General features: G+C 42.2%; 1 protein-coding gene across 7 annotated transcripts in view; it reads left to right on the forward strand.

Annotated features, from left to right (window-relative positions):
- The window catches only part of TANC1 (tetratricopeptide repeat, ankyrin repeat and coiled-coil containing 1), a 57,781-nt gene that overhangs the window by 5,549 nt on the left and 33,283 nt on the right, over positions 1-18,949 (forward strand). For 5 of the 7 annotated variants that reach the window (XM_079310974.1, XM_079310978.1, XM_079310976.1 and 2 more), the window contains exon 2: positions 7,548-7,622. The exons of 1 other annotated variant lie outside the window; for it this stretch is intronic. In XM_079310974.1, coding sequence (XP_079167100.1) covers positions 7,562-7,622 — 61 coding nt within the window. In that variant the 5' untranslated portion in view covers positions 7,548-7,561. Of the gene's footprint in view, positions 1-7,530; positions 7,623-18,949 lie in introns of those variants that run through there. One more of the 7 variants, XM_079310973.1, reaches the window with a different exon arrangement.

Consider the following 18,949-nt stretch of genomic DNA (forward strand, 5'->3'; position numbering starts at 1 on the left):
TGAGGCACTCTCTGGAGCACTTCTGAGGCACTTTTGAAGTCTAAATGGCTAAATTAATTTTGGGAATGCAGCTGATTTTGAAGTCATCTAGTTCTTCCTCATGTGCATTAAGAAATTCAGTTGTATTTAGATGTGTATGAAACTGGAAAACTACACGCTGCTTAGGTTTCTAGTGATCTTAAATTTTTTAACTACATAATAAACATATACAGTATATAAAATATATACAGAGTTACAGATCTGTATTTTGAATATCTGAGTGTTTTTTATTAGCTGTTTTTAATTCATGGTGATGCAAGTTAGAGCTTGTGAATTATCAATAAATACAGATTTTCTCCATGTTAGATTTCTTTAAAGCAGGGTGATGTTAAAAGAGGAAAAAACTCCACAGCCTACTGTAGAATTGTTTGCTGTCTCGTTTTGTTCTACAGCAGAATTTCCTGCGATTGGTGATCCAAGCATTAGTGGAATGTGTATCACTTCTTTCTTTCTAAGAAAAGGTGCCTGGTGGCCCAGGTGTGTCAGGATGAGCCGGTGTAGGGGCTGTGTAGGTGGCAGTGGCTCCACAGCTGGCTGGGGGGATGCCAGAGGCACGTGGAGCAGTGTGGCTGTGGCAGCTCCTCCTGTGTGTCCCAGGCCTGAGGAATCTCACTCTGCCCCTCAGTCTGCTAGAAATGTTTGTTTTCTACCTGTTTTCCTCGTCTCTGCTAATAGGAAAAACAGGTGAGCCTTGCTCCTTTCTTCAATTCTCAGCCTTCCCCAGGAGAAAAACGGAATTTCTTCTGCTGGCAGGATTTTGAGCTGAGCGAGTTCCTGTTGGTACTGCCTCTCTTCTCTTTGTACATCAGTGAACTCCACTCGTGATGTGCAGTGGGGCTTGTAGGCACCTCAGGGGCAGGTTAAGGGGACCAGGATGTACTGTCTTGGCAAACTTGTAAGGATTTACACAGACTTAAGATTTGAATGAATAATTTTTCTCTTTTTTTGTTTTAAGTATAAAAGTCTGTATTCCACTAGTAGTCAAATTCTGGTTGTGAGGATTTAAATTTATTTATTTTGGACACTTGCCTGTGGAAGGAATGCTTTCTGGCATCTGAGTTAGAAGCTTTAGTGGTGCTTGGCTGTTTAGTTACTGAAAAAAGCAGGACAACTGTAAAATTTTAATAAATATGGGTTTGCCAGGTATTTAATATTTTTGGTAAGAACACGTAGGATCTTGTCTACACCAGAGAGTTATTGCAGGATGAGGGAGGATGTGAATGTGAAGCACTTTACCCTTTGTATAGAGAAGCCTTTAATTTTTCTTGAGTGAACTCTGGGGTGCTCTGGGTATCCCGTGTTCTTGTCCTTAGTTTGAGCTCTGCATGGCTACAAGGAGTTGCAGCTCTCGTGTGTGTCTGGTTGATGTGTGTAATCTCCCTGGTGTGGGGTCTGAGTGTGCAGAGCCCAGCCATGCCAGGTGGGCTGGGGGAGGCCTGCTGTGGTCCCCTGTGATCCCCTGCCTGTCAGCAGCTGTACTGGTGCTGATATCAATGCTCTAACAAGGGCTCTCGGTGCCACTGCCTTGTACACTGAAACTGCTTCAAGGAAAAGGGAGCTGGGAGAACATGGATGGCAGAGTGTTTCCTTAGACTTTACACTACAGAAGAATGCCTGAGTCTGTCCATCAAATAATACAAGCAGGTGATCAAAAATGAAAGGTTCACATTTCCACTGAGGTGGAAAACAAGGACAGTAATATTTGTGTTTGGCCTCATTCTGATGAGTGAGATTTCAGGAAATAGCCAAGCTAGTCTAACAGTTTGTTGTGGTTCAGAGGAGTGAGTGCCTTCCTTCGTCTGTGCCTGCTGTGGGATCCTTTTTTTGCTATGCCATCCCCTGCAAGCACAGAGAGGATGGATTGCCTCTGGGCCGATGCAGGCTGACCCCACTGGCCACCTTGTAAAGGCTCCTCCAGCATGACCTTGAGAAAACTGGGCTTTGCTCCTCCTCGGTGAGATGGAAATAAGTTTATTGCCCTTCTGCAGGCTGCTGGGAGCTGGCATATGTTCTGAGATGCTCTAAGGTATATACAGATAGTATATACAGATATAGTATATACAGATAGATACCCAACATGCTTTCTGGATTATGTGACTGAAATGTTTGTTCTTTAGACATCCTCAAAAATGTTAATGTTTAATTCCAAAGTTTGCTAATTTATTTTGCCCACAAAGATATGTACCCTTTTTGTGTGTGTGTGTGTGGTTGTGCAATTGTGCTAACATGTCCTGAACAGTCCAGTATGTTTGAGCTTTGTGTTCCTGTCCATTCCCACATTATAGGGTCACTTAGCACTTGCTTTTTTAAATGTTTATTAGGAGGAGGGTTGCAGGAGGTACTGTAATATTATAGTAATAGTTATTAGCTGTCTAATCCAAAGCCAGCACAGGGATCCATCTAGTTATGTTCTCTGAAGGAAATCATTTTGCTCTGTGTTTTCGATAGAGGTTTCCAAGATTTTCTTGTGTAACTTGCCCTGGCGAGGGTGCTGGACCAGGTGACCTCCAGAGGTCCTTTCCAACCTCAGCCGTTCTGTGACTCTGCCCTAATCAAAGAAGTCCTAGTGAGTCCTAGTGTTTCCTTTCTGTCACTTTGGATATTGCAAGCTGTTGTTGCACACATACCATTCCACCTCTAGTAACTAAACTATCCTAAGGAAGAAAACATCAACATCCATTTGTCATCAGAGTAGTATATTTTAAAAGCCACATTAAAACCTTCAGAAGTGTTTACTTAGTAAAAAATTAGTTCATCTCTTCCTGTGAAGCAGGAAGTAAGTAACGTGTTGTTTGTGTACAGATTCTGCGTGGAGCTCTACATTTGATTTCTAGAAAAAGTGAGTGGCTGTGATTCCCAGCCATTTCAAGATCAGGTATTTTATGATTAGGGTTTATAGAAAACATGCTGTCCCAGAGTTTTTAAGGGTAGCTGACATGGGGAAGAGAAGATTGACGCCAAATACAAGTGCATGTTCTGGTCTATGTTTAAATAGAGATATGTAGTATTAGGAGAAAACTCTTGGTGAAACAGGAGGAAAATTCTATGAAACAGCAGAGAATAAAATCCTGAAAACCTGATAAGAAGGATGAAGAATATAGGAGATTTGGAACTAGGTATGATGAAGAGCTAAAATAGAAAGAAGCTTTGAGTTTTATCAGCATTATCTTATATTATCGCTCAAGAAAATACAACTGTCTGTATTGGTGTGATGTTTCTTTTTAAAAATAAAAATCTCAGGCATACTAGATTCGTTGAAAACCTGCAAAGTAGCTGTGATGATGAAAAAAGTCACCTCTTTTGTATTCTGGACATAATACTGACCTGGTTTGGAGTTTTGTTTGGATTAGTTAGTTTTCATTTTGTTTTGTAAGTCATGACTGAAGAAAGGGAAAACTCTGTAGAAAAAGGTAGATGGCTGTGGTCTTGGCATTTTCTGTGGAGAGTGTTAGCAGAATGGGAACAAAGAGTCTGAAACACCTCTGCTGTGGCCAGGTATTTGTCATACAAGGAGAAGCTGTGAGCGGGTAAGATTTGCAGGTTGTGTTGACAGCTGCTGCTCTTCTTTCCCAGTGTAGCCAGACAGGTGATTCCACTTGTAATTCTCCATGTGCATGATTGCTGAGCCTTGGGCCTGGTTCAGACAGGGCTGATGACCTTTGAAGTGAATAGTTGTGGCTGGTGAGTGCTCTCCATCTGCTCCAGTGAGCATCAGCTTCCCCAGTGCTTCAGGGCAGTAATGAGGAGCTGGGGAGCAGAAATCTCTGAAATGGTGATAAAGAGTCATTTCTGCAGTGCCTGGCACCTGCCCAGGGTTTAGGAAAGCAGTTAAGTGGAGTGACCAGCTCTTCCCCTGTGTTGGCAGCCCTCAGGGACACTGGCCAAAATAATCAGCAATTTGGTGAAAGGGTAAGGTAGCAGAGAGCTGGGTGATTGCAGCACAGAGTGGGTACGTCTGTGCCATCTGAGAAATGAAATCTGGATCCAGACTGGTGGGAAAAAAGCAACTGCAAAAGCCCATTCCAGCAGCTAACATGATAATGAGGTTTTTCTCACACTTCCTCATCTTTCACCTCTTACTGTATTTTAGTAGTGCTTCAGGGCATAATTCCACTTCAGAAGTGAATGGCAAACTGGAAACCTTGCTGTTCTTTTGCAGTTTCCTTTTAAACTGCTGCATAGCTTGCACTGGGTCAGGTGAAATGGAGAAAATGTGGAATGTCTCATAGGTAAGTTTCAAAATAATTAAATTGAGTGAAGAGCAAATGACACAAATGTACTACAGCTTGTCAGTATTGTATCTTTGTATTGATCTTTCTGCATGAGAAATGTCTAGAAAGGGTAAAGACCATAATTGTTTAAGGTATTGTATAAAAATATTTCAATAATAACTGTTTAAATGTAATAGGTCTAGCTAAATATACCCTATTGGAAACAATTTATATACCACCTTCTACTTGGCTGTAGGGACAAAGGGTCAGGGACAGACCTCTCCATTTTCATTTATGCATTTGAGTAATCATAACAGAAATATATCTCACTGGAAGTTGCATCTTAAAAGTAAAAACACTGTTCTCTTCAAATGTCTCTTCATTCATTAATTAGTAGTCTCATATCTGGGGATATGCCCTCTGTTTATTACAAAATGCTAGCTATTGATGGCCCAAATGTAGTAATTTTAAAGGATTTTTTTTACTTACTGTCTTGATTTGCTACATCAGGAATACCTTGCTCCTTTAAGTATTGTTTTTTGCTGTATATTTCTCTTGTTTGAAGTCTGCAGTGCTGCTAAAGGATTTTGAATTTGCCAGAAAAGGGAATTTTTCTGTGTGACACATAGAGTGACACTGACTGTGTAGGCAGTGAAACCACTTCTGACTAAATGAAGTTTTCTTTCAAAGCTTAGGGTTTTGGGATTCAAAAATGCAAAATGCACTTTAAAAATACAGTTTATTTGAAGCATGTGTTTAATAAATCTCACCGTTAAAGGTGGCAAATCCTTAAGTACTTCTGTGCAGACAGTAGACTAAGATGTTCTACCTTTTATTGCATTGCAAATGAATGCTCACTGGTTTTCAGGATCTGAAAAAGGAAGCTTGCAGACAGCTGTGGGCAGTAATGTAAGGAGTGTAAATGCCAGGAGGTGTGGGCAGTAGCTCAGGTGCTTACCTGCCCTGTGGGAGTAGTTGATTTACCTCTGCAGTGGTGATGAGCTCCTGTGGCAGATCTTTGAGAAGAGCCCTCTCTGAAAGGTGAGGGAGGTGGAACAAGAGCTGGGAATCATCCTGATCCTCATGTTGGTGTCTTCAGGAGCAGCTTCACATGGAGAACATTCCCATGCAAGGAAGCTGCTGAGTTTTAAGGAGAGACTTGAGGGGAAGTGTAGAGAGGTTTTTCTATCTCTGCTTTTCAGAGGATTCCTCAGGTAATGAAGTACTTAACTTAAAAGGTTGGGAAATGAACTGTTGTATGCCTGTGCTCCTGACTCTTTCCATGACCTAAGACTTGTGTTTTATAAAGCTTTTATAAAGAAGCTGATCATTGCAAATTCTTGAACTGGGGGAGTTTCTGCCCTTTCCCTCCATGCTCTGAGCAGGAAGCAGTTGTAAGGAATGTCTTCTGCATCTGGAGCTGGGAATCCACTGTCAGCAGCTGACAGCACCGTCAGTTCCACAAGCAGAAGAGTTCTGTTGGATGTTATTAGCACTGGGATAACAAGTCCCCATCTAATACCCATTTTAAAATGGAAATTATAGTTTTAAAATCTATTTAAAAACCCAGCAAACACCAAACAAGGAGTTTCATGGCAGAATTTAAAAACTGGGATTTAGAAAATGTAAACTGGAGTTGTTTACCAAAGTGAAGCACTTGCAGTGGCTGAAAGGGCTCCTGAACTCTGAGTCAGGGAGTGATTTTACTTCAGCTTGGCTGTGAGGAGACAGAAAGTGCAGTGTGCTTAGACAGTGTGCCAGCATTCCTGGAAATCGTCCTATTCATACAGTTACCTTTAAAACAAAACAAGATCTAGCACCTTGTGCCTGGTTCAAGGTGTGAGAAATTATAGGTGCACACTATCACTGTTCACTTCAGTTTGTGTCCTGAGGTGTGAACGATGGGTATGAAGAAATGCATCATCTGAAGCTGAAAAGGAAGGAAATAAACTTTACTTCCAGGTAGTAGGCACTCTTCATATCTACCCTGAATGTGGTCTGGATGAGCAACCATCTTGCATGCCAGTTCTGTTCTGTGTTGGAATAGATCCTTGAAGAAATCTTTGCACGGTAGGGAAATTGGCCTCAATTCCAAGAAGAGTAAATCTAGGATGGAATTGTCCTTGATTCCTTTTATTTGGTCTCTCATTAGCACTTATCCATATTCTAAGAATAGGAATGACATTTACTGTAGAGTTCCAGTTCTATATCAAGCCCATCTGTTCTGGTTAATAGAAAATTCATACTTGTATTTGCAAAATAAGAAAGTTAAATATAATATGTGACTTTTCAGATCTTCCTTTTTTTTTCTTGTCCTTGCCATTCTATTCTAGCTATGTATGTAAAATACCTTCTTTAGATTCTGAAATTCATTAACACCAGGGAGTGCCACCCTCAGCATGGTTCCTGTGCTATCCCTGATTTCTCTTTCTCTGCTTTATTTCATCAAATGAAGAGAATCCATTCCTTTCTGAGGAATCCATAGGTTTTGAATGGAAAACTTTTGCTGTTGATTTCATGTGGGGTTCCTGGCAGTCTGTTACATAAGACACCAGAGCCAGATTACTTTTCTCCCTGTTCTTGTTACATATTCCATACTGCAAGCTTTCTAAAATGAGATTCCTTTTGATTTTTTCAATAGAGAAAATAAATGAAATCATGATTCACAGATACTCCCAGAAAGCTTTTTGAGAAAGAGGTAGTCTTCATAATTCTTTAGATTCTGTTTTTTTTGCTCTGTAACTGAAGCTACTTATGTGAAAGAACTGTCTTTCAGGTTTCTCAGCCCAAATGCGTTTTTCTTGTCCTTGATACTGCTCTGGAGTCTGCAGCTGGTGCTCACCTGAGCTGTGCAGTGTGCTGTGTGGGGGCAGAATGGGGTGAGCTGTTGTTAGCCCTGTACAGTCCTGCAGCTGGCACCAGGCTGCTCCATGCTGCCAGTCAGGCTGATGAAGTCCAGCCAGGAGTTAGAGCTTGATTTTGGTGTAGTTTTGCTGGAGGCGTCTTGCAGCAACTTACTCAGGTTTAGTCCTGTAACTGCAGCTGAATGTGGAATGTGGAGAATGCTGCATTATTTTTCTGTACCAGAAGACAGCAAACTCTTAGTTGTTGAGTTCAAGTATTGAAACATTCTTTGTGCAGTAGTAGTTTGCTTAAACAAGTGACTCTAAGAAATAAATGCGACCAAAAAGTTTCTCCTAATTACTTCACTGTTTTATTTGTATTGATCCTGTGTTTTGTTGCAACTTTTGTGAATGGACATTGCATTTATTTTTGTTTCTCTCTGTTATCCTCTAGGAGCAACATTTAAGATGCTAAAGGCTGTTCTGAAAAAGAGTCGAGAGGGTGGCAAAGGGACCAAGAAAGAGCCAGGTATGAATATTACTGTGATGGTTTATATCCAGAAAGAGCCAGGTGTGAATATTACTGTGATGGTTTATATCCAGAAAGAGCCAGGTGTGAATATTACTGTGATGGTTTATATCCAGAGAGAGCCAGGTGTGAATATTACTGTGATGGTTTATATCCAGAGAGAGCCAGGTGTGAATATTACTGTGATGGTTTATATCCAGAGAGAGCCAGGTGTGAATATTGCTGTGATGTTTCATATCCAGAGAGGTGTGTGTGCTGTGCTGCCCTGGTTGTGGCTGTGCAGGTAGGTGTTGGTGGCTGCTATGAACTGCCTGCTCTGTGCCAGGCGTGCTGAAGTCTTTGCTGCAGTGTCTGGAGAGCTCATGGACCTGAGTGAAAGTTTCTTATTTTTCAGAGTTACATTTTTAACTTCAGACTGTTAATGTAGACTAACATTTCTGATTTTCTGATGTGTTTGATCCCACATTGTCCAGAAGAGTAAATTTATGCTTTTTGACTACATGAGCTTCTTACTCCTAGAGTAAAATACAGATAAATCTGAACACTTCTTAAATATATAAAGAACAGAGCATAATAAAGCTGCCACATCCTTGTATATTGTAACCTTTAAAACAACGGTGCTGATTTCTTTGAAAGCAAGTTATATACATGTCTTGCATTGCACTTAACACTGAGCCCTGCAAAGGGAGGGTTTTTTCACTGTTCTTTTGCAGAATCCAGTTCTGAGGTCATCTGGCAGGTAATGTGTTGTTCTTCAGGAAATTTCTGTGCTTTTGTAAGTCTGTGCTCTGCCACAGTTCCTTTCCAAATGACTGAATGATGGAGCTGTGCTGACTGGGGAGAGCCTGACACCAGATCAGAGGTGCACAGAAATGAGCACAGAGCAAGACCAAAGGCATCCTGTTCATTCTGTGTGTGCTGCTGACTTGAATTCACCAGCTGGGGTTTTTAAACACAGTGGGCTAAAGATTCTTGTGGTGAGGCTTTCACTGGTACATTTTTTTTTTTTGTTAAAATACTAGATGGAAATTGGGTTTGGCTCAAAAGGAAAATTGGGCTGTTTAGAATGGAGCTCTGACCAGGCTTTGATTAAAACCTGAAGCTTGGAAAAACCTTTTTCCTGTAGGTCAGAAAGCATGGCTTTTTATTTTAGAATCTCATGACATCTGCCTGTATTCATGTGTGCAAAAGAAGATTTTTTTTCTGTTTTTGCAAATACAATGCTGCTGTATTTCTGAGCAGCAAGGGAAGATTGTTATAGTGTGGGAAGTTTTTTTGGTTTAATTTTTGGCTTGGTGGATTTGTTTGTTTGGATTTTTTTTTTGTTTTTTAACCAGAGTCCAGAGTTTCATGTATTAATTAGACGTTATGGAAACCAAATATTGGGGAAAATCGGTGAATAATGCTTGACTGGTGAGAGCTAGAGCGAGGACAAGCTCAGGAGCAGCATTTTTTTTAAAAAGTAAATAATTTATTTATTGGATTTCAGAGATTTTGAGGTTTTTTTGTATTTGAAGATGATGTGAAAAGTTTGAAGAGAGATATGTGCGTTTTATCCTGTTCTGTGTTACACCAGGGCTTCCTGTAAAGTTATGTCCAGTTTATTAGCTTTCCCTGTTGTTCCAAAAGACATTCCAATTCTTTCAGCTTCAAGACATTTCTCTACTTTTAGAAAAGATGTGAAGCAAGGCAAAGAACATTGGTCTTTGTAGAGCTTACTTTTCTTGCTCATCTCCCTGGTCTTTGAAGTGAAAACAGGGAGAAGCTGAAGGATTTTTTTGATTGAAGAGTTTTTCCACTTCATTGCCCTTTGGATATGGAATAGCAGCAAGAGCTTTAAATTTCCTACCCTCTGGAGAGAGTAGAAATGTGCCCCAGCAGTGGGAGCTGACTAGAGAGGTAAGGCTGACACAGCCACGGCCATCCTTCCAACTGCTGCTGCACAGAGGAATGCAGTAGTAAATTCAGATTTACCTCAGATTTACCTGAGCTTCTCCCAGCTCTGGAGGCATATGGGCCTGGTTTTTTGCTTAGGAAGTTTTGGAAAAGTTTCCAGGTTTTTCAGAGCCCCCGAATGTGGGAGGAATGAGACAGCCATCTCAGCAGGGCAACCCTAAACACAAGTGGGAAGACTGCACAGTCTCTTTTGGGGTGTGTTCATGGTCTCTTTTGGGGTATGTTCATGGTCTCTTTGGGGTGAGTCCATGGTCTCTTTGGGGTGTGTTCATGGTCTCTTTTGGTGTGTTCATGGTCTCTTTGGGGTGTGTTCATGGTCTCTTTTGGGGTGTGTTCATGGTCTCTTTTGGGGTGTGTTCATGGTCTCTTTTGGTGTGTTCATGGTCTCTTTTGGGGTGTGTTCATGGTCTCTTTTGGTGTGTTCATGGTCTCTTTTGGGGTGTGTTCATGGTCTCTTTTGGGGTGTGTTCATGGTCTCTTTTGGGGTGTGTTCATGGTCTCTTTGGGGTGTGTTCATGGTCTCTTTGGGGTGTGTTCATGGTCTCTTTTGGGGTGTGTTCATGGTCTCTTTTGGTGTGTTCATGGTCTCTTTTGGTGTGTTCATGGTCTCTTTGGGGTGTGTTCATGGTCTCTTTTGGGGTGTGTTCATGGTCTCTTTTGGTGTGTTCATGGTCTCTTTGGTGTGTTCATGGTCTCTTTTGGTGTGTTCATGGTCTCTTTTGGGTGTGTTCTGGTCTCTTTGGGTGTGTGTTCATGGTCTCTGTTGGGTGTGTTCATGGTCTCTTTTGGGGGTTGTGTTTCATGGTCTCTTTTGGGTGGGTTTCATGGTCTCTTTTGGGGTGTGTTCATGGTCTCTTTTGGTGTGTTCATGGTCTCTTTTGGTGTGTTCATGGTCTCTTTTGGGGTGTGTTCATGGTCTCTTTTGGGGTGTGTTCATGGTCTCTTTTGGGGTGTGTTCATGGTCTCTTTTGGGGTGTGTTCATGGTCTCTTTTGGGGTGTGTTCATGGTCTCTTTTGGGGTGTGTTCATGGTCTCTTTGGGGTGAGTCCATGGTCTCTTTGGGGTGTGTTCATGGTCTCTTTTGGTGTGTTCATGGTCTCTTTTGGTGTGTTCATGGTCTCTTTTGGGGTGTGTTCATGGTCTCTTTTGGTGCGTCCATGGTCTCTTTGGGGTGTTCATGGTCTCTTTTGGGGTGTGTTCATGGTCTCTTTTGGGGTGTGTTCATGGTCTCTTTGGGGTGTGTTCATGGTCTCTTTGGGGTGTGTTCATGGTCTCTTTTGGTGCGTCCATGGTCTCTTTGGGGTGCATCCATGGTCTCTTTGGGGTGCAGCCATGGTGTAGCAGTGGTGCTGAGCAGTGAACTGTGCTGGAGGCTCCGTGGGTCACAGGAGCAGCCCAGCCAGGGCAGAGGGGCACCGGGGTGCTGCAGCTGTGCCTGACCCCGTGTGCCCATCTGGAGTCCCACTGGAGGGTTTGGGGCTGAGCTGCAGCAGCTCCTCCTTGAACTGGAGTAACCCCAGCTGTCCCCTGGGCTGCATGAAGGGAACGCCTGGAAGTCTGTGATTTAGATCTGAGGGGGATGATTCCTGTTTGACTGAATGGAACTTCCTGTTTGTGTGGTAACTCTTTGATGGGTTTTACAGCTGCTGGCCTTGTGGAACTACCGCGAGTAGCAATGCTGTGGTTTTTTCTGTGTTGAAGGCAGGCACAGCTGGACTGTTAGAAAATGTAAAAGGGTTAAAGCACAGAAAGAAATCAGTGCTTTTTTTAACAGTAGCTTGTGTGGATTTTAATATTAGAATTTTTCATTTGCCCTGACATAAGGCCTTAAGAGATGAAACTGTGCATAACATTTTTGAAATAAGCTGCTGGGTATATTGATTGTAGGTTTTAATAGATTCTTAAATTTAGTGTTTCCTTGAAAAAGAGGACTGCAAGAACTAGTATTGATGCTTTCTGAGAGAGACTGAAGTGCTCTGCTGAAGATTTGTAGAATGTCTTTGTAGAAATAACTTCTGCCTTGATCAGGTGGAAGGCTGTCATGTGGCAATGTCACTTTTGGAAAAATGATGCCTCAGGCAGCACCAAAAGGAGTAAGTTGAGATACATAGTTGGGCTCAAATCCTGCAGTTGCTTCAGTAGAAATTCTACAATTGTTTTGTTAAAATGGGTTTCTTTGGATTTGACTGTTGTAGAATTAGATAAAATCTAAATGAAGCAAAATAAGCGTGTTTAAACATGCACATTTGTAATTATCAATTTGTGCAAACATACATGAACACAGGTGAGAAGAGCTGTGCAGGCAGCAAATTATGTGTAGAACAGCTTTTGCAAGCAAAACCCATGGAAGTTATTTCTAAATGTGGATTTGAAGACAAAGTGGGTGGTATCCCATTTAGGTAAATAGATGTGCCAAATGAACAAAATTTCAAACAAACCCATTTTTTTACCCAGATATACAACTTTTTCTGCATCCAGATTTTTTCTGGTTTTCTTCAGCATGACAAAACCTGTCTTTACAGCCCTTGAGACATAGTTATTTCCACACAACAGAGATAAGTGTCTGTAAGTTGGTTTTTCTTTTCTCTTGTCCTTCCTTGCATCAGTGGTGTGCATACTTGATAAAGGACAGAACCTGAGGAGGAAAACCCACAGTCTGCACCTGTAACCTTAAAGTTACAGAAAGCTGTGAGCAATGTTTGAAACCATGAGGAGGAGGGTAAACAGGAAGATTAATTTTTGTGTCCCAGAAAATAATCAGTGTGTTTACATGTCTCATGTGAAATGTACAACTGGAAAAGCACAACAGTTACTCACAGTTTCCCCTTGTTTCTCAAGGTTTTTAGTCAGTCTCAGAAACAAAACAAAACATGGTACTTTCTCCTCTTTGTTACCTCATTGTCATCAAATAAATTTCATCTCTTTAAACTCTTCCCTGGAGTTGTCTCTGCAGTGGGACCTCTGCTGAGGGTGCACGTTCTCTTTCCTTCTCTTTGCCTTTTGCTTTGCTTTCTTAACACACTTTGTTTTCTGGATTTAAGGTAATCTCAGCTCTTTGACTATTTCTGCCCTATGTTTCTTTCTGCCAACCATAGAATTGTGTCTTTCTGCTCTCTCTCCTGTGTTTTCATAGTTGAGGTTTACTTGTTGTCCAGTTTATTTCCTTGAGGTTTTTAATTTGACCTCTGTAACCACAAGGAGATCTTCTGGCTCTGGCCTCAGCTGAAAGGAGATGGCTGCTTTTGTTTTAATATAGCATAGAAATTGTATGTTAATGACACAGTTCAAGTAGTCAGAGCCAGGAGACTTGATTCAAGTTCAGGTTTTACCAGGTTACTTGGAATTCCTGTCTGTGCCTATGGTGAGGTGATAGTATAAAGAATATACATAATAAGCTTCAGAATATAAACAGAAAATACTTCTTAATTATGATTGGTTTAGAAATTCTACGGAGCTACTCATTCTTAAATGCTTAAAAATGTTTCAGAGATAAATTTGTGTTAGTATTTCCTGTTAGGTTTCTGTACTTCCAGCTGCTTTCCAGTATGTAATTGCATTTGTTTTCTTTAAGTGTCCCAAAGAATGCAGCTTGCCTGCATTTGAGAATCTCCTTTTTTTTTTTTTTAACTTTCTAACAGAAGCTCCTTTGGAATAAAGTGGATGTAATGTGTTTTAATTTAAAAGACACTGGAGTGCTGCATGTGAAGCTTGTGCAGGGCATGCTGAGTTATTTCAGATGTCTCTGTTGGCCTGGTCTCAGGCCTGAAGGAGCACAGACAATGGCACCATTGTGCTGGGTTTGCTCTGCTCTTCCTGCACTGACTGCAGCAGAACCTCACATCAAATGGGTACATGGTATGCCTGGAAACTCCACTGATGTCAGTAGAAATTCACTGGGGTAAGTAGTTAGGGCTTCTAGGCTTTCCAGCCTCAAGGCTTGTTAGACATTATTAGTAGTGGTCAAATAACAAGGGACAGATTATTGTGTCAGTGCAAAGATAATGTTTAAAATGGAGCAAGGTAGTGCTTTAAAGGCAGAGAATCTGGAGAAACAAGGTGGGTGGTTTTGATTTCTGAAATGAAAGTTATTGAAGTGCTTATGGATTTGTTTACATCAGACCTTTTGTGATTGCATGAATATTTAGATTGTTTTAATGATATGCAAAAAGGGTCCGTATTAATAGATCTTTCTTGTATCTTGTTTGATTCAGATCTGGTAGATCAGACTTGAATTTTTACAGTACTCTTTGATACTTAGTTTGCATTTGCATTACTTTCCTTCCACTTACATTCAGGTGTCTTCATGTGAGTGTCTTTCATTGAAATATGAGTTTGAACATAGAATGGAGCCTTTATTTCTACATTATGTTCCATTGTAGATTGGTGTATCATTAGTTCCTTTTGTTTGTCTGCCTTGCCCTTTAGGAATATTGTATACTGAGCAAGTTGGATGAAATCTCAGAATTCAGAATTTCCTCTCTTATTCGCATCATCAGTTATAATTAAGAAGTTGAGATTACACTTAGTATTCTTTTTCATGAGTAAAATGGGTTTAACAGGCATGAGCTGTGGTCGCTCATCTGAGATTCCACATCCCTGATTTGCTTTCTCCCTTTCCTTTCCCTTCCCAGGCCCTGCTGCAAGCCTGACGTGCAGCACTAGGGCAGCACTTGGAATGAGACACAGAAATCTGCTGAAATTTGCTCTCACTGGCTTTGGAGGTTTTTTGTTTGGGTTGTGTTTTTTTTTGGAGGGGGTGTGTTTATTTATTGATTTTATTGCTAATGGCAACTAAATTGCTACTCTGAAAAGAAAAGTGAGGTTGCTGTAGAGAAAAGCCTAGTCTTGTCTTAAGACCCAGACCCACTATTTAATCTTTATTTTCAAACTGAATGTTTTAAGAATTACTTGCCTGTAGCAGTAAAGGTTTGATTCTCAGCTGACTGTGGTCATCTCAATGCAGATTTTAACTCCCCTGTCTTGCATTACATCTCACTCAACATTTCTGGCTAATACACTGTGAACTGAGCTGAGAGCATCAAGGCTTCAGGTACCACTCTGGAAAACTGAAAGGCCATTAAATAAAATAAGTTTGCCTTTTAAAATCTAAATATGTAAGTCTGATTGGCTTTTTCTGTCCAAAAGCTCTGTGATGTTAGGCTTTGAATTTTAAGAGCAAAGGGCATTTGTGGTGCATAAAGTACATATTCACTGTCTGGAATATTGAACTGGGAATGGAATACTTTCAAGTTTCAGTTTGACTTTTTGTTGTTACTCTAAAAATATCTTGCAATAGAAGAAGCATTGTTTCATGCTTAAAATATGGAGCTGTTTTTGATTATCTTGTGTTGCTTTGCTCACTTTCAGCTGCTCTTGTCAGTTATATAAGAGCTTAAGCTGTTTTCTGAGCACTGAGTTTTTAATGTGGTGAATGTCTTTTCAGAAGCTAATTCCAGTGATGTAGCCCATGTACGTATAAGCACCCTCCCTCAAAAAAAGCTGCCCTTGAAACACATGCAAATTACTTTAGTGGTCTGAATAACCTCTATTTTTCACTGTTTTATTTAAAAATTGACTTGTTTTTTTAAGAGCTACGGGAGAACATTAATGTTTTGTGTACCAATAAAGTAATCCAGAGTGCAGAAACAAATACCAGAAAATGAGCAAATAATGTCAAGTACAAGCAGAGTTGGCAAAGGTTGGCCATTTGAACCATTTATTCTAATTTTGCCTGGGTTGTTTCTCACTCAGTGCACTTCACTGCTCCCTTTTCTCAGGCTGTAATGTGTTTTCTCCCCATTCCATGCTACTTTCTCTCTTTTTTCTGGTCTTCCCAGAGTCTGGAGAGTAAAAGAATGAAATGTTGCTCTCCCCTCATGCGTACATTTTCCATGGCAGCAGCCGGTGTTCTGTCCAGAAGGCTGGGCCTGGGTGGCTCCACTTGGCAGGAGTGCTTCTGCATCTCCTGCTCCTGTGCTGCTGTGTCTGCAGTGCCTGCTGCTGCTGCTGCTGCGTCTGCAGTGCCTTATCCTGCTGCTGCTGCTGCTGCTGTGTTTGCAGTGCCTTGTCCTGCTGCTGCTGTGTCTGCAGTGCCTTATCCTGCTGCTGCTGCTGTGTTTGCAGTGCCTGCTCCTGCTGCTGCTGCTGTGTCTGCAGTGCCTGCTGCTGCTCCTGCTGCTGCTGTGTTTGCAGTGCCTTATCCTGCTGCTGCTGCTGCTGCTGCTGCTGTGTTTGCATTGCCTGCTGCTGCTGCTGCTGTGTCTGCAGTGCCTGCTCCTGCTGCTGCTGCTGTGTTTGCAGTGCCTGCTCCTGCTGCTGTTGCTGGTGCTGCTGTGTCTGCAGTGCCTTATCCTGCTGCTGCTGCTGTGTTTGCAGTGCCTGCTCCTGCTGCTGGTGCTGGTGCTGCTGTGTTTGCAGTGCCTGCTCCTGCTGGTGCTGCTGTGTTTGCATTGCCTGCTGCTGCTGCTGCTGTGTCTGCAGTGCCTGCTCCTGACTGGGCACACTGGGTCCCTGCTCTCCCCAGGTCTCCTGGATTGCCCTCTCCCAAGCTGGGCTGGGCTGGCTGTGCACACACTCACACACACTCACACACACTCACACTTGGAAGCATTTCAGTTTTGAAAGACACAGCCCTTCCAGGGCAGGGCTTAGCATGTTACAATAAAAATGAAGCACCTTGTACTCAGTCACTGAGCCTTGTTACAGAGTTCTGAGTGCACTTGCCTGTCAGTTCTGTTGACAGGATGTCAAACTCACTGGGTTTGGTAATCCTTAAACAGTTTCTTACTGCTTAGACCTAGAGATGCCTTGTTCTGGAAGGGGCTTTCCTTGTTCTTACAACTGTTTTCTTTTTCCCTGGTGTGGTTTCCTTCTGAGCTTGTAATCACATCCAAATGTTGGTTGTGGTGGTATCCTTCACTCCATGGGGCTCACAGGGAGCCTTGGTCAGCAGCAGCATCCTGTACTTCTTTTCTTTTTAAAACATCTAAAGCAGAGCTACAGAATTTACGATTTTTTCTGTTGTAGCATGATTTTTTATCAGATATTTTTCTTAAGTGGGTTGAGTCTTGTTTCACCTTAGTAGAAAGGCTAAGGCTCAGACAGACAGAACAGGCCATCCCAGAAGGGCCTTCTGAGGGAACCCATGGAGCACAGTTTTCTCTGCAGCTGCTCTCAGTATCCGGGATCAGAGAGGCTGCATGTTCATTGTTTTAGCCTTCACTGGTGTAAAGGTAGTGGTCCTATTCCTTCATGTAAAATGATCTGAATTCCCACATCTGCATCAAACTCTGTTTACACACTCTGTATTTTGGTAATGTAGGTGGCATTCTTCTGGTTTCTAAGCAACTTGAAGAACAAAGAATTAGATGTGTTTTAATATGTTTAATACTGATACAGATAAGTGTGAAGGTTTCCACTTTAGTTATCCTCCCTATTCAATACTATTAGTTTGATTTTTGAGTTCTAATTTAGTATATTAAGCTCGACAAAATCATTACTATAGTCAGCCATCCTTGTATCATTTTGTACCTAAAGGAAAAAAACCTAGTTTGTTAATCAGATTATGCCATTCAGTTGCATCCTTAGGTGCAGCTAAACTGGGATTTGGTTTTCATTCTCCAAGCTTTTTGTGTGTGGGTTTTAAAACTTTTAAGTTGCTTCTGTGGTTACATTGACCACTGAGTAAGAACTCCAGTGATGATTGATGCTTATGAAAGGTTGTTGTCCAGAGGCTGCTTGGCAGGGGAAAGTGTACAATTCAGAGGTTTTTAAAAAAATGAAAGTGGGGTTTCACAGGACCTTCTCTTATGTGTTTGTTTTACACTGACAAACTTGTGAGAGGTCATCTTCCTTTCACTTCAGAACTGACACAGCCTGATTTATACTCTGGTAGATACTGGGCAATGTCATGTAATTTAAAGTATTGTTCTGGTACCTAAGATATGTTGAACTACTAACATTTAAGTTAGTAACAAGTAATTTTGGAGGTTTGTGTTTGTATTTCAACAGGTATTTCTCATGCATTTTTCTAGTATTTTTCTAATGTTAAATTGGTGTGTGGGAAGCATAATCTGTTACCAGGTAGATCCCACAAGCTTGGTAATTTTGGGTTTGTCTTGTCATGTGTAGAGCCAGGTATGTTACAGGAAGTTTCCTGTTATTTGGATGAAGTGTGGAGATTGGTCATCAGCCCAGTTTACACAAACTAGAAAGTGCAGAATTAGAATCAAGAAAATTGACAGATAGATGTAGAAATGCAGTAAAGGATGATGTAAGCATGTAAATGCTTGGCAGCCCTCCTTATCCCATGTGCAGGTGAGCTGGGGGAGCCAGGATGAGGTTCTGGTGGGGTGTGGACGCTGCAGTGGGGGCTGTGCTCCTGTGGGGCTGTGCCAGGAGCCCTGGTTGGGGCAGGGACACCACAGTGTCCCCTCGGGAGCCCTGGCAGCCTGTCCTGTCCCCTGTGCCTGTCCCCTGTCCCCTGTCCCTGTCCCTGCTGAGCAAAGGGAGCCCGTCCCTGTGCCCTGTCTCTGTCCTTGTCCCTGTGCCCTGTCCCTGTGCCTGTCCCTGCTGAGCAAGGGGAGCCTTGGCCTGCAGTCCTGGTGTCTGGAGCTGCCCCTGGGCTGTCAGGGGTCCTGGGGAAGGGCTGCTGTGTGCTGTGGCTGTGGCAGCGTTCCAGAGCATTCCATGGCTCCTGAGCTCCAGCTGTGGGGCTGGTCTGTTACCTTGAGCTAAGGGCCTGGAGGAGCAGGCTGCTGTTCTCCTTTCTTGGGTGCTATTTGTGCAGTGGGTGTCTGCTGTTCCGTAGCACATCTCCACTTTGCACTTGAGAGAGTTTCTGCTTCAGCAGGACACAGCACTGCCCACGCCCACCCTCCATCACTGGGGGTGCAGTGCCCTGGGCTCTGCCAGGGTGCAGGGCTTGCTGCAGGGAGCTGCTCACCTGAGCACCTGGGCTGGCAGGGGCAGTGTGCAAGGGCTGTGCCCTTGGGAAATGAAGGCATTGAAAAGGGCCATTTCTGTGGGACCATTTTAGATTTTACCTTCTCAGTCATTCTGCTCTCACAATCTGAGTCATGGAGGCCTGATCTGCACAGGATCAGGAAAGGGAAGAGTACTGCTGGAACAAAAATTGCTAAGATACAGTAGTGTCTCTATATATTGACTGTAAAATATCTTTCCTGTTACTGTCGTGGTCAAATACTCTAAACTTAGTGATTAGAGCTATTTCATTCCATCCAGCTCTCTTCCATGTTGTAATGTTTCATATGCAATAGAGAAGGATAAATTAATTCAAAAGTTTACTAAGAAGGCAATGAATTACTCAGATTGTGCCATCGCAAAACAGAAAATAGAAATTAAGGAATTGC

Source organism: Erithacus rubecula (assembly GCF_903797595.1).
Source record: "Erithacus rubecula genome assembly, chromosome: 8".
NCBI classification, from domain to species: domain Eukaryota; kingdom Metazoa; phylum Chordata; class Aves; order Passeriformes; family Muscicapidae; genus Erithacus; species Erithacus rubecula.